General features: G+C 33.6%; 1 protein-coding gene across 1 annotated transcript; it reads left to right on the top strand.

The window, feature by feature from the left end:
- Positions 1-10,861: 10,861 nt before the first annotated feature.
- Positions 10,862-21,112, top strand: LOC146530243 (hepatocyte nuclear factor 3-beta-like). Its single transcript, XM_085200590.1, has 4 exons — positions 10,862-11,231; positions 17,062-17,290; positions 19,939-20,014; positions 20,353-21,112. The coding sequence occupies exons 1-4, from the start codon at positions 10,960-10,962 to the stop codon at positions 20,412-20,414; spliced, it is 639 nt and encodes a 212-aa protein (XP_085056716.1). The 5' UTR covers positions 10,862-10,959; the 3' UTR covers positions 20,415-21,112.
- The last annotated feature ends 305 nt before the right edge of the window (positions 21,113-21,417 follow it).

The raw sequence follows: 21,417 nt of genomic DNA, 5'->3' as shown, positions 1-21,417 counted from the left end.
GAACCCACAACTGTTGCGTTACCGTTACACTCTTGTGCCCCTGCGCCACAACGACCTCTTTTTCGCATAAGAATATAAATAAAAAATATATTAAATTAATTTAAAAAGAAAATGAACTCGACATGACCTTATTATACATAGTACAATGTCAACCGCACCTGGTTAATAGTTTTAGATACCTATATGAACTATCCAGACTAATTTAAGGGTACTATCTTGTTTGAAATTTCTAGTTATTGTCATAATATTATAATAGATATCTACTATTAAATTTTCTATAAGTTTTGCATAAATTGAACGATTAATAATAATTTCGTGTATTATATTTTGTTTTCGTCGCGCAAAGGCGCAAGGTAGCGATTGTAAATTTGGTTGCTATGGGTTCGATTCCCACGGTTCGATTACGATTTCGGCGGAATGAAATATTTAATATTTTAATTTCCATTTCTGATAACGAGCAAAAGTGCGGCGTTGTGTTCCGCCACTCAACACGCAATGCTTAGAGAAATCGGTGGAAAGTGGACCACCATGGATTTTGAATACAGGAGGATAGAGCCTGCTTAAACATAGTTTTTTCTCTATTTACCTTGAATAGAACGGAAAGCTGAAAAAAAAATGAAATAACTTCCCAAACCCAAACAATGAAAGGCCTTTAAAACATAAAAACGACAGCTCTTTGAAACGTCACGTGACCTCGCTTATGTCAATCCCATACATATGTAACTTTTCAATTTACTTTTGCCCGAAAATTGAACGTTTCGTTCCAGGCTTTGTAAAGATGGAAAGTAAATTAAACACGAATAAACTAACTTAAGTTAATTGAGATGAATATTTACATCGGTGGCGTTGTTTGATCTAGAAGCATGTGTTTAAATTCGATGAATTTTAAATTAATATATTCTAGAGTGGCTTCGTAGTGTAGATACTGATTCTGTTTCGGATAATGTATATGTTTTGTTTTTAGGTTTACGCTGAGGGAACCTGGGAACCTGATAAGGCACTCCGTTCCTATGAAACACTATCGTTTCCCACTTTCCACTCAATTCTTGAGACATTCCGTGTAGAGTAGCGGACATCAACTGCGCTTGCATCGTTATCAGAGCAAAGAAAACAAAATATTAAATATTTCATTCCATCGAGAGGGAATCGAACCCACGACCGTTTACAGTACCCCTCCACGATGCCCTTAATCCTATGAAGTATTTTATAAAAATAATAGAACAGTTCAAAGGGTACGGTATACGTTTCACACATACATACAGTTGCAATAACAATAAATCCTAATTTTACCGTCTCCGCCGTCCTAAGTACACATCTCATGAAAAAAATATATACGCCCGTACTTTATAGGGGCTTTGAATAACAACACAAGGAATATGCTCACAAATTGTTTTATGTTGTTTGCCTAGTACCGGTTATGGTAGTAAGTGATAGTTTGGAAGCTAAATGCTTGTTGGGAATATTGGCCATCATTGTTTTTCAGTTTCACGCTTAATCACTTATATAGAAGGCAGAGAACAGCTTTTTAAACACTCGTACCATGTTGATGTCAAAATTATTCAAATATTACATATTATATTTTAATTACAATACAATACAATATAATACATTTTTAATTTTAATGTTGACAATTTTATAAACGTAACATAATTTTAAAATCACTTCGTACTAAAACTATTTACAGTCCTCAAGAGACCGTTTTAAGAATTTGTTCATGAAACAAAAGACCTGCAGAAGTACAACGCTAGCATCAAAGGACACTTTGCGATGTCAATTGCAGTGTCTACACTAGTGTTGTAAAGAGAAGAGTTTTTTTGTATGTTTTTCGCCTGCGTGAACCATGTTATTATTAATTTCTATCTCCATGAATACCTACGTCCTATAAGTGACGTCCATGCAAAATTTGAGACTCCTAGCATTTGTAGTAACGAAGTTTCATACCAACTTTCAACCCCAAAAACAACCCTTTAGAAGTCGAATATTTCAAATTGCCGTCTTAGCGACCACCTACGTCCTATAAGTAACTCCTATGCAAAATTTCAGTTTCCTAGCACATGTAGTTTCTGAGATTGCGTGATGAGTGAGTGACCTTTCGATTTTATATATATAGATAAGCAAAATATTTTAACACTCTTTTCCAAAGCTTACATACGGGATACAGCGTGAAAAAAAAAAAACTACACAAACAGCATATAGTTTTACAACCAGTTACTTCACTATAGGGACTAATACAGGCCTCCACCATAACCGTTTGAACCCTTCTGAACGTGGAGCATTCCGCTTAGGTCAGCCAACTGCTGAATCTGCACGCCCGAAGCCCATATTTCTGGATCATTACACAGTGATATTCCAACACGGTAGATAACTTCGGTTTTAGTGTTATTTTGTTTAACATGATAGGGACAGTGTCGTTTGGTTTTGTATGTAAATTATTATTAGTATTGCTCTTAAGACTTATATGTTATGTTTAATTATAAAACGTTGACTTTGCAGCTTCAAGCTCTTTCCTATAGCAAGATAGTTGAAGATATCCTAGTAGTGTTAAAACACTTCTATGTTACCTAATGTTTGTTTAGTGGTGGAGCTCAATGTCCTGATTATTTTATCCGTTTTTTCACTCTGGTATCTGGCATATGGCAGAGTAGGTAGAGGGAACCTAGTGTTAAGTCACTGAGTTCCTCATCTATACACTTCCGTTCCTCATTTTCAGTCAAATTCTTGAGGCGTTGCCTGTTTACCAGAGCGAAGAATTAAAATATTATATATTTTATTCCCCCAGTGGGACTTAATTTTATATTCAGTGGACCAAATTTCCATTCGACATATAGATTTTCCATTCTTAAACAAAATGTAATTTGAATAAGTCATCCGCCACATATTCCTTTTTTATTTTTCATAACTGAACGTATATTTTTTACTAAGTAAAAAATCCGTCTCTCTCCGTCAACTCCATAAAATACAAGAGACGTCAGAAGTTAACAAAATATATACAAAAAAAAATAGTAAAAACAGTAGTAACGAAAATGTATTATTAAACACCTTTAGGAAGATGGATGGCATCGGCGAGTCTGTCCAGCCGTCACTCACGCCTCTCCTCCGTTTGTGTACCTACAGCTAGCCAAAGAAAAATTTCAGAAAAAATCTTTTTAACGGATATAGCATATAAAGGATATAGCATCACATTTATAGTTTTGATGTAAGCCACTGTAACCGCTGTTGCTGTCAGATTTGGCTTTTTTTCGTAGCTTCAGGAAGCCTGAGAACCTAGTGTTAAGACAGCTTGTTCTGGAGGTATCAGAGGCTATTGGACATTTAAAATGTGCCATGTGTTATACAAAATATTTACTTATTTCCATATAGCCACGGGGGGAAACTACAGATGAAAGATGGTATACATGGCGATAGACTTACTGATAGGAACAGGTGATTTAAGAGATTATTTTCAACTACTTATTTTTAACCCGTATAGAGTGGTTCAAAATTTTGCTATTCGAAAGCGTCATTAAACTTTATTTTTGTGCGTCCCTAACTTAATATTGTAGGACGTCAACAAATTTTATTTTTGCCATAAAATATATATAAGAATACTATTTTATTCAACCAGTGCACAAATCTATATAAAATACAGTACAGAATTCCCGTAAAACATACTTGTATATGTATCGTCATCCAGAGCCGCACTCACGTTTCAATCCGGAACCTCCACCGGAAGTAGACTACGGCGGCTCCCACTCGGTTGAAAAGTGTGAATCCAAAGAGATTTGGATAAAACAAGACTTATATGTATGTTTGTACGTATGTGTTACTCTTACATCGAAAACGTTTCCAGTTGGAACCGGTTTATAGCAGTTAAAAATGGTTTTAACCGGATTTTTCATTATACTCGTATGTGTAATTTAAGTCTGTAGGTTCACTTCGTCTAATTTGTAAAATAAGATTTATTTTTCTTAGGAAATATAAAGTTAAGTCATCTAATTAACTTTGGCCTTATAGATATAATATTAGGGAACAATTATATTCGGAGTACTTATTATGTAAAATAAATTAATTACTCTTGGTCATTATAGACTTTTTTCTATAGAAGGGTAGGCAGAAGAAGAAATGAAAATATAAGTATTTCCTTTGTTTGAGTGGGGATCGAACTCACAACTAGTCGATTTTGCAGCACACTTTGTGTCCCTGAGCCACACCTTGTCTCATTATATTTCAAAAGCCTCTAATAATAGCTTTTCTCATATATTCTCCATATACAGAATTCTATTATATACAATTCTATTATTAAAAAAAAATATAACAACAGAAATTTAATTTTCATACTATTTATTATACACTACGGTTCTCAGGTCTATTCCAGCACAGCTAGAATACCCTGAGTGTTCTCTAATTCAATAGTGGCTGTCGATATCATATTCGTTAGTCATTTCATTTGTGGAATAGGCGTGAGCAGTTCCCGGCTATCAGAGATTCAATTACGATCTAATGTAAGATGCAGAATGCACTTAACTGTCTGTGCTTGTGTGGAAGGGACGTATGGTAAATTATACGAGTATATGCAATATCGTAGGTTCATATTTTTTCTTATTTTTATGTATGAATTTATTTTTTTGGATTTTAAGTGTTAGAACTTAATGCTAAATGAAATAATAAAAAATAAAAAATTATATGCAAAAATTTAATCGAAAATTAAATTGAAGAAAATAATATATTAATTATTAGTAAAGAAAATTAAAAAATAATAAGTGAAATTATTAATATTTTTTTTTTTTTTTTAAATCCATCTCTAAATCCGTCTAAGGTATTTTAATTTTATTTTTTTCAAATGTGCACGATGAATTAGTAGATTATTCTTCATATTATTTTTAAGATTAAGTTTGTGAAGCCTTATGGTATTACAACAATATTTTATTTTATGAGGTTTAAAATATCATTAAACTATAACAGGCCGTACTAAATTTATTAAAAATAGCTTTATCACTTGCTAAGATAATGTTACGAATATTCCTAGTAAGTTATCTCTCCGTTCTGCATTCTGAGCATTCCCCCTATTTAGATTCGAACCCACGATCCTATATACACTAATTAGCCTGAAATAACTATTTAAAGAAATTTTCAGTTGAAATGTAATTATTAAATCTGAAAACCAGTTACTGTTAGGTTAATGCACAGCTATCTGTTTCTAATGGATGCCTGGTATCTACCGCCACTTGAATCTAATCGTCCCATCGCCTCTTGTATAGACCAATCGTAGGTGTGGAAAATAAGTTTAGTTTATACTATTTATTTATATGTAAAATGATTATTATTTACAGGTAACTCGTGGCGCAGGGGCAAAAGACTGAGACTGTAAATGCAACAGGTTCAATTCCAACTCGAGAGAAATTAATTAAATCTATCTATCTATATATATAAAATCGAAAGGTCACTCACTCATTACGAAATCTCAGAAACTACGAGTGCTAGGAATCTCAAATTTTGCATAGGAGTTACTTATAGGACGTAGGTGCTCGCTAAGACGGGAATTTGCAATATTCGACTGTTAAGGGGTTGTTTTTGGGGTAGAAAGTTTGTATGAAACTTCGTTTCTACAAATGCTAGGAGTCTCAAATTTTGCATAGACGTCACTAGGACGTAGCCATGGAGACAGAAATTAATAATAACATAGTACACGCGGGTGAAACCGCGACCGGGCCGCTAGTATTTAATATTTTCATTGTTCTGGTAAAGAGGCAAAGCGTGGGGTTGTACCAACACGCAAGCCTTCAGAATCCAGCGAAAAGTGGTGAACGGAATTGTCTTAATTCTAGGGTTACAGGTTTCTTTCTATAACCTTTCCTTTTCGAGACCTGAATGGCGAAACTCAACGCCGTATATCAACCAGAATAGGACAATGAGAATAATTTAATTATAATTTAAATTCATATTCATATATTAGTCCTCCATGCCATATTTAGGAAGATCAACAAACGCACTTCGGCACTAATATATATACTTAAGGTAAGGCTAAATTACATAATTAGACTACTCTATATTTGGGTTTTGGTCTGCGAAATCTAATATAAGTGAATGTTAGTACATTTCATTGTATTTTATGGACGCAATAAATTCTGTTTATATATTACTAGCGGACGCGCGCTGCTTCGCTTGCGTATTTAAGGGTGAATTCTAATAACCCATGAAACATGTGTTCAATGAAATATTTTTAAGAGTCTAAATATCAAATTTTATAAAAATCAGTGACGATTTAAAAAAAACCTACACAAACTTTCAACCCCTTATTTGCACCCTTAGGGAGAGAATTCTAGAAAACGATGAAACACGTATTCAATTAAATACTTTTAAAAATCTAAAATTCAAATTTTATAAAAATCGGTGCCGATTTAAATTTTTTTCCATACAAACTTTGAACCCCTATTTCACCTCTTTAGGGTTATAATTTTTCAAAATCCCTTCTTAGTGGATGTCCAGATTATGAAAGTAAACTTTTGTCCAAATTTAACGTTTCTACCATCAGCGGTTACGGCTGTGCGTGCGTCTTACCTCAGTCAGTGAGGACAAGTCCTTTTATATATATAGATTAATGTCTCGTAAACTCCTACTGTACATAGAAGTTGTGTTTTCGGAATCATAATTTATACTTTTCTAGAGAAAGGTCAAATTACTAAGTCCTATGCTAGTTTAGGAAATCTATGAAGGAAGTCAGTCAGGAAGTTTGAGGCCAATTGTAGCGCAGGGGCACGACTGTAAAGCAACTGGTTGTGGGTTCGATACTCACTCGAGAAAATGATTTTTTAAAATTTATATTTCCATTTCTTCGCTCTGGTGTAGAGGTAAAACGCGGCATTGAATTCCACCATTCGACACGAAATGCCTCCGAAATTCGCATAAAATGGAGAACGGAGTATCTTAACACTAGGTTCCCTTTGCCTTAGTTCGCGTAGACTTTAAGATGTAAATTTCAACTTTTAAAGTACAGTGGTTTTTCTGTGTGTTATCTGTCAGTCAGATGTCTCCATATCTTAGAGATAATATAGCGACAATATTACTCCCACTCCCAATTTGAACCAACAATTAATAGAAAGTTAGAAACATGTCGTCAAACTTGATGGACAACTGAATGTCTTAAAAAAGGTTATCTTTAACTACCCTACAATACATCACTACTACCCTACAGCACGAATCAAATAAAAAAACTTTGAGTTATTTAGCCACAATCTAACGAAACCTGGGCTCGAGCAAAATAATACAAAATCCAATTTTATTCGAGCATCGCATTGAAACAGCACACCAATGCAATTGATTTCTAAAAGTTTCCAATTAAATTGAAAATGACAATTTATTCTCACACTACATTCAATTATTTACAATTTGCGGATTCATCGTCGCGATGAATGGAACAGTTCGGAAGTTTTATTGCATTTGTAAGCGTTTTTGTTCAACGCATGTCATAATTATTACTAGAGAGCTATTTGTTGACCTTTTTTAATTTCACGCTGTATCACGCGAAAAACTAGTGTTAGAACACTCTGTTACTATTTTTTTAAAGGAATTAAAAATACTTCAATTCTCCTAACGCGTCAAGATGTGATATATGCACTCATTTTGTATGAAATGAACAAATATATGTTTTTAATTTATTTTCTATGGCATGTCTAACATTTTTCTCTTTCAAATTTCATAAAAATAGGTTTTGATTACGCGCCGAATTTCATACAAACTGTAGCGAAATTGATACATACGGCTCATATTTTGGATTGCATTGAATTTTGAATTAGAAACTTCATTTTTCTGTACTTCAAGGGACCATATCAATTTAAGCTAAATAAATGGTCTTGACAGACCGATAGACAAGATAGATAAACAGGCAACAAAGCGATTCTATAAGGCTTTCATTTTTACCGTTTGAACTACGGAACCCTAAAAATATGAAAAAAAATATATGTAATAATATAATAGAAAGCTATTATTTTCCTATCCATGCACCATACATCGGAAGTACAATTGAAAATCAAACGGCACAAACCAGTGGTACGAGAGCTCGGCAAATATATTTGGGTGGAAATGGTTATTTAGGAAAACAACGACAGCCGATGTTTGGATTCCTGCCGATGCGTTTGAATAGTCCTTATAGACATATATTGTGTTTGCTTTGGATACTTTGGTTACGTGGTGGTATTTAGATATGTGTTATTGTGAGATTTACCTGAGATTATTGAGTATATGAGCTATACCTAGTATATAGTAAAGCCGATTCGTGTGTTTGTTTGTACGCGCTAATCTCAGAAACTACTGGTTTGAATTAAGCATGTGTTTTATGTTGGATAGTCCGTTTATCAAGGAAGTGTCAACTCAACTTAATTGAGTGGGAGGGAGTGAAGTCTCATGTAAAAGCTAGTTTAAATATAAATTTCCTTACAAGTTAAAAGAGAACTTGTAAAGACAAATGGCGGCGTTAAGTTCCTCCACTCAACACTTCAATGCTTTGAGAATGGAGTATTTTAGACCAATACAATTGATTTCTAGAAACAGAGTGTTTTAACACTAGGTTCCCTTTGCCTTTGCTCGCTTTGAGCGGGATAAAGCGCAAGCCTAAAAAAGAATAGGTACAATAAAATGTTTCTTCATATTTTATTACTTGCTTTTACATTATTTAATACAGATTAATATGAAACTTTTAGACAAAAAAGGACAAGGCCTATGAAGTCTAAAACATAGTACATATGAAATTTAACTTTTAATCTACTTAGCTGACGAGTTCAATCAAAACTAAAATCAATCTGTCATGTTAGAAAGCTGAAGGGTAAATCTATTTTTTTTTCATCAATTTTTTTTGATTGAACTCTGTAATATTCGGAAAAAATAAGTAAGTTATTTATTTATGGACAGTGTGGTACAGTGCAAAAATATCTATCTACATACATAATATTTATGACGATTGTATGTTTGGGTTCGAAATATGTCAAGAAGAATGTCTTTCTGTCAGTGTTTTGGGCTTAAAAATTAAAACAATAAGCTTAAAACAATGAATAAATCATTCCCTCGATCTAATTAATAACTCTGGTAACTAAAGTATGGCAATCCGAATATAGAATTCGCTATAATATAAACGAGTCGTGGCTACCTTGAAATTAGCTGTAGATGGCTACAGATTCGATTTTAGTTTTTTTATTATTTTTGATTATATTCTTCTCGAATGAAATTTCAAAACGCCTATCTCTTGGCAAACTCGACTGGTCGAGCTATTATAGTTTCTGTTCACAAGAGTAGAGTCTAAAGAAACTTCACGCTTCTCTCGCTTAGGCAGGGCGGTAGGCAGGGCGCACCCATTTAGAAGACCCTGAGTTTTCCAATTTCCGAGCATTCTTCGAGATATTCTGTGTTGAGTGACAGAACTCTCCGCTTAAAGCCTAAAGCAAAACAAAAAAGCAAAAAGCATTATAAACAAACACAAGTTATTAAATAAACCTATCAGCTCTCCAAAACGAATGGTCACAACGGCCTTGCCCGCGGATTTAGAGTACTGTTAAATTCAATTACTTTTTCAATTTGCAGCTCCGATAGGGATCCCGCGGATTTCCACGATAAATACTGTATGGCTGTTTTATGCGGGACGCGCGAACACGTTCATAGCAATATGATTTTATGACTGCATAAATATGTAATATCGATACTGTTTAATCGATATGTGCATCGATTTAATTTTCATATTGTGTGGAAAAATTGTTTTTTTTTTCATATATATTTTAAAAAAGTTTTATTCTATGTAGAGGAAAGAAAAATGGTTTTTTTTATATGTTCATATATTTTTTTTATGTATCGGGTTTTGAGCCCTTAGCTATGACCATTAAGTTAGTTAGTTTCGTCGAAATTCTTATTTTATTCTTTACGTATGTCTGTACACTTGGACTGTTTCCAAGATGCGCAATTAGAAAATTACATTCTTATTTTAATGTTTTCTAAAAAGGTTTTTGTTTAAGTTTCTAACATGGCGAATATTTTAATATTAATGAATAATAATTATGTCAAATATATCAGGTAATTGACTCACGTGAACAGGAAGACGGGAAGTACAGGTATTATCCTATAGGTTTCGTTTAGGCGAATATAGTTGAAAGACTTAAGATTCCCTATGGCGCACTTTTTTGAATCGGTACTGACGAATTATTACTTTTCGCATCTATTTCTCTATTTATATTATAAATACTTATTTAATGCCAAATTTCGTGATCGTAGTACCTTAGAAAAGTAGTGTACGAAAGTACCTTATAGATTTTTATTAGGTTGAGAATTTTATGCAAAATGAAGCAATAACGATGCATAAATACATTGACGTATGTTTTGATTGTAATTACTTATAAGCTTAATTTGTTCTGCACTCCAAGGGATCGTATACTTAAATATTTGATATTAATTTCAGCTTGATAGCTCCATGCGATTTCGAGATAAATGTACTTGACAGACGGGCAAAAAGTGATCCTATACGAGTTTCTTATTTTCCCTATTGAAATATGGAACCCTAAAACCAAATTTTTATACCCGGTTTCTTAAAACATATAGACATTTAAAGATTGTAAGTGAATTGCCAAAAATTCTTCTTTTAACTTCATATATAAAGAAATAATTAAGTTTTTTTTACTTATGCAAACTTTTTAAACAATGTGTTCTAATACCAAAATAATGACATGTCAAAAAATTAAAAACTTATAATTGTCAATTTCACAGTATTGAAGGAATAGGACAAAAAATTTAACTTATTACGAATTAAATTACAATTTTTCATATAAGAAACAATTATAAAGAGGAATTTAAAAAATATTCTTCACTAACAAAAGTAAAAACAATTCTCCACTAAGAACCAAACTACAGAGGTGGTATATGTTAATATCAGTACGGAGATAGCGGCGCCTGGCACCATCGCGTTCGAATAGCAAACCCCAGTTTAGTCGGCTCAGTCCGTCAAACATGGCAACCAGGACAGTACATGACAAAAGTAAATCAAGGAGACGAAAATCAAAAAATTATGAAGACAACGATTGCGCCAGCTTAACCTGGCTCCTCAATTTTAGGTTGGACGATTTCGTCAACGTCAAAGTGCCAGAAGACATCAAAGAAGAACTTAAACCAAGAGATGAAGGTTGTCCAAAGAAACCACCGTATACATATCCAGAATTAATAGAAAGAGCATTAAGAGAAAATGGGGAATTGACTGTTTCTGCTATATACCAGTGGATATCGTAAGTTTTTTTATTAATTTTATATATATTTACATACATTTATATAAAAATCGTATTGCGTATTGCTAAATTCTTGTGATGACAATTGACGTTTGGTAGATCGCGCAATCAGTTTTTTGTCAGTTTTTCTGCATTGCAGTATAGTAGAGCGAGTGCAGCTAATAAAATAGGTTTGTAACTTAAATTCTTCGCCGGCTTCAACTTGCCTCGACTGTACGTTGCCTTTAACATGATGAATGGCATCTCGTGAAGGAAAGAGAATAAAATATGACCAAAGTACCGCTATATTTGTCATATTGCAGTTAATATTGTGTTATGTTATAACATACTTAATTTTATATATTCAAATCGAATAACTATAGCCTTTGAACACCGTCGTGGCGGAGTGGCACAGCGTCTGGCTCTAATCGCGATGGTTGTGAGTTTGATACCCATTAGGGAGAATTAATTATATTAATTTTCCTCGCCCTACTAATAAGACAAAGCGCAACGGTGAGTTTCGTAACTCCAGACGAAAATTAGGCGAAAAATGGGGAATGAAGTCTAGTCGTGGAAATGAAATATTTAATATTATTATTTTTTCTCTCTTTCGCTTTCCCACTCAACACGCAGTGCTTCCAGAAGGCGGGAAGTAGAAAGCGAAGTGTCTTGACATTAGACTTCCTCTGCGTACCCTGCTACATGAGGGATACAACGTGAAGCGGAAAGTGCTTATATAAAACTCTACATGTATTTACCAGCTATTCATTGGCCGCGACTGTATAGGAATGATTTATTATTTGTATTTCGTTTTCATACTGTGTTGCGCTCACGTTGACACTTTTACCTCGCCCCGGGGAAATGTACCGGCGGAATAACTTATCGAGATAAAAATTAGCCTACTATAATTTTAAATATAGCACAGCTGGTGGGTGAAACAAGTTGAGATTATATATGTTGTACTATAATAGATTATATAAGCAATATTTCTTTCTTTATATTTTACTAGCGGACGCGCGCAGCTTCGCTTGCGTATTTAGGGGTCAATTCTAATATCCCATGAAACATGTGTTCAATGAAATATTTTTAAGAGTCTAAATTTCAAATTTCATAAAAATCGGTGGCGATTTAAGAATTTTTCCATACAAACTTTCAACCCCTTATTTGCACCCTTAGGGGAAGAATTCTAGAAAACGATGAAACACGTGTTCAATTAAATACTTTTAAAAATCTAAATTTCAAATTTTATAAAAATCGGTGCCGATTTAATTTTTTTTCCATACAAACTTTGAACCCCTATTTCACCCCTTTAGGGTTAAAATTTTTCAAAATCCCTTCTTAGTGGATGTTCAGATCACGAAAGTAAACATCTGTCCAAATTTCACGTTTCTACTATCAGCGGTTACGGCTGTGCGTGCGTCTTACCTCAGTCAGTGAGGACAAGTCCTTTTATATATACAGAGTAACTGGTCTTTTCAAATGAAAATAGCTAAAAGTTGTGTATATTATTTGATACATACTAAGCGCCCTAATGTATGGACTTTCGAGCAAAAAAAGATTTTAAATTTAAACTTTCAGGTCCTGATGTGAGCGCGTTGGACCTAACAAACTATATCTTATAGACTTATAACTATATCTTACCTATTTTTTTATGGCTTTACGCTTTCCCAACATATAATTTAGAAGGCAGAGAAATTTCTACGTTAAATTTTAATTTAATATGCTCATTACAAATATAAACACTACGCCTTGTAGGAATCGAATGCAACAAAACTGTATGAGAAAACTCTCACCTGAGCCCCTATTGCCAGTTCTTGCAGTCTTTTCTCCATGAAGAAAAGTAACCATGTCATCGCTTATATCGAATTATATTTACAAAGCGAATCGTAATATTACATTAGCCGCGTTGTTCGGCCCCGCCTTTGTTCCTTTTGTGACAGAATTTGTGTTCAAACTCGTACATTTTCTTGTTATTATGCGGTTCTGGAAATAGGCTGTTTTTGTTCTAGTTTCTTTTGTCTTGCCTGTTAGGGTAGTGGTGGTGGGTAGCGTGAGATTGCATATTCGATTCCTGTATAAGGGTATTGTCAATAGTGCCATAGTTTAGTAAATTTAGGTGATAGTAGTCATTAACTATTAAAACAATAGAGAAGGCGAGAAGTAAGATTTTGTAGGACATTGAGAGTAGCATAGAATAAGAAAATATTTTTTTTTGTGTGCACTTCAATAGATATAGAGTTTTTGCTAGTATACTCGTATACTTGTATTGTAAGCATATTATGCTTAATGAAGTTAAAAATCCATATTTTTTTAGCTTCACGCTTTTTCACGCATGGCAATGGCATGGTTATATCAAGAAACCTATTTTATTTAAAAGGTGTTCGTTCCACCTAACCATTACCCGGTCATTTCTTCTTCCCCGTGAAAGTCGGGCTTTAGTTATTTCCAATTCACCAGGAGCGCTAAGCCGCAGGTGAAAGCTAATCTTTATCCCAAGTAAAAATCGAACCCACGACCGATCCTGTTAACTGTCAGATAAGCATCATCCGCATCTTATGCACCGCGACCTATTAGGCCAAAGAATAAAATATTAAAATAAAATGAAAACTGCCATACTTTTAGAACAATATAAGAAAAATAACTAAGCCTCGTCTCTAAGTAGTATTGTCTCGTTCCACGCTATCTTACTTTGATGCATAATAATTTCTCTCGGAAATAAGAAATATCAGCTTGCCTCTAATAGAACTGGGTTCCCTTTTTAATGGTAAGTAATTGCCCGTTTGTTGTGCCCGGGTATTTTGTAAGGAACCTCTGTGTATAATATAAGGAATGGGTATTATTTAGAATTGTTATGTTATAATAATATGTGAGTCTTTTTACGTTGTATGTATTTTTTTGTGTTATTTTTCTTGGTAATGGTTTTACTTCTATTTTGTTTTTTTTAGGTTCTTCTATTTAGCTTGATAAGAACGTATAGTTAGAGGGCTTGGAAGGTTTACAAGGCGTGGGTTCGAGTTCCGCTGTTCAAAATCGTTTTGTTTAGTTTTCTAAAGCGAATATAAAAAAAAATAATTAAAAATTATTTCCGTTATTTTTTATCTTACTCAATTAGGTGAAGGAGTATTCCTTTTACCTAATTGGTAAGATATCGTAATACTAGATTTTATTAACGTCAACAAATAATAGCAAAGAGTTTTGTCAAAATCGACTGTCATTATCTTCAAATTGCTTCGTTTGAAGATTGAAATAAGATTAGAATATATATTTTTTAAGCTTCACGATGAATCTTGCTTATATCAGAGTAGGCAACGGGAACCTAGTGATAAGACACTACGTGGTTTCTTTCCAATTTCTCTCCAATTTCAATAATTTATTCCTTAAACAATGATTTTAATAATTAAATACATAATTTGTAAGCGAGTGACAAAACGGTAAATCCCCCATTCAATTATCTCCCCGCACGCCAATTACAAAGTCATCAGAACGGTATCAACACTATCGTCGGGATTGCGCTTATCAGAGCGTAAAGCAAATAAGATATCCTTTACATGTATTAAAATTGATTATCGAAGCCAGTTGTGGCGCAGGGTCCAAAGGGGGTGATTGTAAACGCGATAGGTGGTGGGTTCCAATCCTCAGGAGAAAATGAAATATTTAATAATTTGGTTTCTTCGCTCTGGTGTTGAGGTAAAGCACGAAATTTAGTTCCGCCACTCATCACAAAATACCTCCAGAATTCAGCGGAAAGTGGGGAGCGGAGTGTCTTAACATTAACCTGCTACATGAGGGATATAGCGTGAAAACTTTTTTAATCTGCAAGAGACGGAATTAAAATTTGTAAATATTTTTTCCGCATACATTATTCTTATTTTATATTGATTCTTAAAGTCATTATTACCCTAAATAAGCGATATGTAAAACTCGGGTTCAGAATTAACTGACCGACACAGAACAGCCTCAAATAATTGACGTAGAACTTTTAAATTTAACCTAGATTTCTTGGGAAGTATTAGGGAGGAATAAGTGAGGATTTCTCTAAAGATAAGTTAGTTAAGTTTAATATTTCACGCAGGCGAAGCCGCGGACGACCACCAGTAATCAATATTTTATTATAGCTCTCATAAGCGAAACATTGTAGCCTGTATTGCCTAGTTATCAGTAATCAAGTGTAAATAACGGCCGCACATTGCCCATTGTTTCGCTTAATCTGATTCCATATAATGTTTATTACTTTATTATTGTGTATCCAATATATGTACAATGTGTGTACACACACTGGTGACTGATGTTATGTTATTTTCATACACATATTTTATAGGGGATTTTCGGATTTTGATGTTTAATTGATTTTGTGTATGTCTAGTAGGTATATAGATATATAGTTAGTGAGGTGTGAAATAGTGTGTTTATTTTTATATTATAAAGTATGAATATATTAATTGACATACAGACAGAACCAATGGAAGACAATGTGATCTTATAAGGGTTCCTTTTTTATTAAAAAAGGTGCGGAGCCCTAAAAACGAGCCCATATCCACAGAGTATAGGTGTGATAGCGGCGATTGTGATGAATATATGTGTATGTTAATAGATTAGATGTTATTTTTAAGTAATTTTTATAAAAAAAAGATTTATAAAGGAAATGTTAACGATAAGAAAGGTAGGAGAGACTTCACCGGTTCGGTCTACCTTCAAAAATAGAGTATAAATGATGCTGGAGAAAGATCAAATAAAAAGCATGAGGACTCCCCGGAGGGCATGTATAAAGAGATTGATGACAGTGGACGAGGTGTACCGTAAGCACGTAACGATTTGCGTTCCGTTTTCTCTGGCTGCCCAATTACAACAATATAAAGCACAATGTAAAGCTAAAAAAAGTCTGCTTCACGCTGTATCCCGCATGCAGCAGGATAAACAGATGGAACCTAGTGATAAGACACTTCGTCCGTTCCCCACTTTCCACCAATTTTTTGAGCATTGCGTGTTGAGTGGCGGAACTCAACGCTGGGCTTTTTGCCTTGGTGTCAGAGCGAAGTAATTAAAATATTAATAAATAATAAATCATTTCTCCGAGTGGGGATCGAACCTACAACCGTCGCGTTACAGTAAAACCTTTGTGCCCCTGCGCTACGACAGTTTCGAAAAAAATATATAATTACTAAGGCTCAAAGTAACGACGTACCATGTTCAACATTTTTTTTTCCGATTCTATATGTAGGTATAATAAATAAGCTTAGATCTTTAAATTCATAATATGATTTTTTATTAACGAAACCATTCGAGCGCAACGAATTTAAAATAATACAGGTGAAGGCAGGTGCGTTCTGCTACACCGGATATGGCTAATGCATTCAGTTTGGGGTGGTCGCGATCGACCTGCCCCACTCGTGGCTCGTGCCTGGTACAAACTGTCTTGACACATTAACTCGTGAAATGATCATGGTTTTCTGATTTATAGATTTTGTATTTCACTAGTGGAGGCAAACAATTTTGTTTTTTTTGACTAAAAAACTCATTTTATCCCAGCGAGCCTCGCATAGGATAATGTCCATATAATTAAAAATATATTTGCTGTACTTATATCAAATGGGGTTTTTTGGATTATGCATTACGCATACAGCAAGATATAACAGCGTAAACAGACCAGACATTCCATTTTTCTCTTGTAGTAAGGGCGAACAAATGAAAAAAGAAATCTTTCATCGTCCACGCGGGAATCGAACCCACAACCGTCGGGTTAACATAACGTTAGCGTTAAGATATGTCAGTGACAAAATGCAATATAATAAGCATTTTTGGAAATTCGGAGACTGTAAAAGTAATTAATAGCAATATTCAATCTAATTTTCAGCGATCGCTTCCCCTTCTACAAAACGAACGATGACCGCTGGAAGAACTCTGTCAGGCACAACCTGTCAATCAATCCTCATTTCCGTAAAGGAGCGAGAGCCTCCCAGGGTGCAGGTCATCTGTGGTCGCTCGCAGCTAACGCCATAGATCTGCTGCCCTTGAGAAATCAGACGTTTGTAGAAGAAAAGACTGAAGAAGTTCAGGAGAGCCAAATTCTTGAATGTCCAAAGGTGCAGTATGGAATTTATAAACCATTAGTCATATGTAAAATAAGTTTTGCCAATTATGAAGTGTCTAAATGGTAACAGAAAGTTTGTGAGGGAATATTTCTATATAAAAAAATAATAATAACTCTGCCATGTTGCTTACAAAAAATAGAACAGAGAAAATTGTTTCACTCTATGCATTAGATGTGTGTACGATTACTGCTCGGGACAGTTTCTTCCATTTCAACAGACAAATGTTGTGTTGGGTTACGCTATAGAATGTTTCTGGGATAAGCGGAAGGAAATTTTAAAGCGAGATACATAAATATATGTGTGGAAATAGAAAAAAAGCCTTTTAACATCATCGCGAGCTCAGCGTAGTCCCAGTTGTAAGTTGGTAACGGATGTGCATTAGCTTCTGTTCAATATCATACATATCGATAGAATTTATTTATATATAAAATACTATCCACTTACATGCTATAATGTTCCGTAGCTTTTAAGGGATGAGGAACCCTTATCTATAGCCTTACTTTATTGTCTGTTTGTCTGTCTGTGCCTCTTTCTCTTTCCCGATAACGGTTAAGACAGTCCGTTCTCACTCAATGAAAATATTAAAAAAATTAAAAGTGAAAATATTAAATAATTCAATCTCCTGAATGGAAATTGAATCCAAAACCGCCCCTTTGTCCGTCCGTTCCAAACGACAACATAGAGGGCGACGTTGAGTTTCGCTACTAACAAATGAATATCTCGTATTTGAGTGGAAAACGTTGAATAGTTTGTCTTGATGTGTGAGATTTTTTGTCTTAAGTAAAACTGTTTTTTTTATTATAAAAAAATCGTCACATAATATCAGCCAAGAACTATTGACCGGCGCTATTCGACTTCTTTTATTTTATTAATATGGTTAAAACATTTTATAAAATTTTAACTTTTAGTATAATATATATAATAAAATTTTATCAAAATGTGCCCGTTGGTACGTGATGCGCGTACACTACCATTATATTACCGGGAAAGAGTTGCTCTCACAGTGTGGTCTCATATAAATTTAATGAAAATCGCTTCCATATTTTTCATTAGCCTCAGAGTGCACTTTGCTCTTGTAATTCATTTTTCTAGTACAATTTTTCTACGATTTTTAACGGAATTATTTATAATATTTCTTATGTGAACAGTGCTGCGTGTTCCAATTTTTTGGAAGATAAGGGTGCCGGCGTATATAAATAATTATACTTTTTTTTAGTTTTACTGTATAAAGGCGCCTGACTAATGTAGTATATGAATAATATAACACTTCAATTTAAAATAATGAATATTACGTGAGAATTTCCTCCAGAGAATCGTACGGCAACCCTCTTTCGGGGGGTCATATCGCAAATAAATAAAAAGGTTCGCCAGTTGCACTGTGTTGGATAAATAATGAAACGAGGAAGTTGATTTAGAATCCTTTAGGATATTAGTGAGGTCTGTTCCGTATAAAAAAGGGTAGATAAGCTGTTTTGTATGGAGTTTGTTTGTATATTTTATTCAATGTGTTAATGTTGATTTTTTTTATATATAAGATATCAGTGTTAATATTGAAATCAATGTTTTTGTTCTAAGCTTACGCTGTATCCTGTATATAGTAGAGTAAGCAGAGAGAACATAGTGCCAAGACACTCCGTCCCCTACTGCTCCGCCACCCAACATGCAATATCTCGAAAACAAGCTGATGAGAAGGGAAAAGAGTGTTTTAACACTAAGTTTCATCTGCCTATCCTGTTATGTGGCGAACACCGAGAATCTTTTATAATATCCGCTAATATTTAAAAAGGACTAATTATTTTACTCACTTTGCATCCAACTACTTTGTGTCCCATAGAATTACAAGCGGAAATGTAAAACAAGTCACCTAAACAAACACTAACAAGTATTATTCTAAGAAAGCTGCTAACTAACTAACTAACTGTACGTACTGCGGCCCAATTTCGTTAACCGAACCGGGTCAATTAAGAACTTTGTCTACAGTTGTTTTGGAAACTTTAATAAATATAATAAATAGATTTTCTCTCTGTTTCCTTGTGAAATAGTGGAAGATTATTAGTTTTTATTTATAGCTTCATATTTTTATCGTAGAGTAGAGGGAACGTAGCATTAAGACACTCCGTTCCCAGCTTTAGGTCCGACGAGTGGCGGAACTTAACGTCGCCCTTTGTTTACTAGAAAGTAAAACTAAAAAAAAAATAGATATTAACATTCCCCTAAGTTGGCATTGAACCCACGGCGTTTATAGCCACACTCTGCCCCTCTGTGCTACGACAGCCTCCAGAATAATGATTTTGTAGTTAAATACATTTCTAGATCGCGATTTATGGATTTTCTTTAACTGATGTTTTGACAGGCTTGTAACAACTGTTGTCATTGTACTGGCGTACCGTGTTTTTTTTACAATTTTTATTATTACTATAGTCTTTATTTTTTGCTGTAAAATATATATTTTTTGAAAGTTTGACATTTAGGAAAACGTATAAAAATTCGAATGTAGTGCACGCAACACGAAATGCCTCGAAAATTTCGGCGGAAAGTGGAAAACGGAGTATCTTAACACTAGGCTTCCTCTACCTGCCCTTCTATATGCTTTTAACTTTAAAAATAATCACCAATTCATAGTGATTTTGATATTTCAGGTAATTGTTTTGGACGAGGCCGCCATCGCCGCTGCCAGCATCTTGCCCGATCAGGACTTATTTACAGGTCACACAAGTACGTATATTGTGTGAATGTAGTTACGTGGTTATCAAAAAGCTTAATAGATTTTAGTTCAAAACTGATGTTTTTGGTAAAATTGAGAATGAAATTAATAGAATATAATAAGTAATAGTTAAATGAATAAACTAATTAAAATCTTTACAATTGTGACGTCATTTATAATATCATTTTTAATATGATCGAAAAACAGCTGGCAGTTAAAGCAAAATATAAAACAGGATCATACATGCCGCTTATACAAGATTTGCACCAGTAGCCTTCCATTAAATTGTCATATTAGAAATATTAATATTACTAATAATAAATCTTCAATATTTATATTTTATTTTCAGTGTTTCTAAACCCCGTGTCAACAGAGCAGGTGGTGCGCGAGTGTGGGCTCATCACCATGTGATCATCGAAGTTTTTAGAATAACTGAATTGTACTGACCATTTACTGTAATGTAGAATATTAAAATAAAAGAAATGAGATTCGTACACGTTATGTTAGAACTGTCAATTATATATTTTTTTGTATATTTATGTAAGCCAGTGTTACGACACTCCTTTCTCCGCTTTCTGCATGAAATCGAGATCATTCTAAGACAATAAAATCTAGTAGTGGTTGATATTTTTTTCGAATTTTTCAAAGTAATCAAAGAACAAAGTGGCGGTTTCCGCTGCACTTTTCATTTTATATTTTTTATTTATTGTTTTTACCTTAGAAATAATTTTCATGGAATTCATAACCATATGATTTCTTTTATTTTTACTTTTTTAATTATTTTTTCTTTTTTTTCCGGTGAAATAAGCCTAGAGCCTACAGTGTAATATGAAGTGTGTACCTACCTACATGAAGTTCCTGATTATTTTCTAGTCCTATTGTAGCATTGTAATCAGAAAAAAACATTTTTTCGATAGTCAATGGAAGTAAAAATCTTTGGGTAAGAGAAATAACAACAAAATAAAAATAGACATGTGTACTAAACTACATACCTGCTTAAGAAAATCTATTCCAATATTCTTTTTAAATCATTCGTGCGTCATTCGTTTCAAAGATTCTTTATATTAATTTTAAAAATTATAATTGAAAAAGTTATAACGTAAAGTTCTGTTCGTACATATTCGAAAAATGCAAATTTTAAATATTAATCGAATTAAATACAATTAATACAATATTAACCACATTAATTGCGATTAGTCTCGATATTAATTTCATTTATAATATTGTGTAAAAATCGCTAAAGCCATATTAACAGTATATCTTATTTTTTTTTTAAATTATATTGTAGAAGCCTTAGTCTTTAATGTATAATTAATTTTATAACTTTACCTAAAATTAATGAAATGTCCATGTCTAATATAATGTGTACGAATCAATCATGAAATTTAACGAATAGTGTTAAAATTGTATTAAA

The sequence above is a fragment of the Heliconius melpomene genome, chromosome 17 (assembly GCF_056956725.1).
Source record: "Heliconius melpomene rosina isolate 202511_hmr_F chromosome 17, ASM5695672v1, whole genome shotgun sequence".
In the NCBI taxonomy this organism is placed as follows: domain Eukaryota; kingdom Metazoa; phylum Arthropoda; class Insecta; order Lepidoptera; family Nymphalidae; genus Heliconius; species Heliconius melpomene.
This window is presented reverse-complemented; position numbering and strand designations above follow the sequence as displayed.

Coding starts and splice junctions, on each gene's coding strand:
- LOC146530243 (XM_085200590.1), top strand. CDS start 10,960: ATGGCAACCAGGACAGTACATGACAAAAGTAAATCAAGGAGACGAAAA. Junction 11,232..17,061: donor GCTATATACCAGTGGATATC/GTAAGTTTTTTT, acceptor TCTAATTTTCAG/CGATCGCTTCCCCTTCTACA. Junction 17,291..19,938: donor AAATTCTTGAATGTCCAAAG/GTGCAGTATGGA, acceptor TTGATATTTCAG/GTAATTGTTTTGGACGAGGC.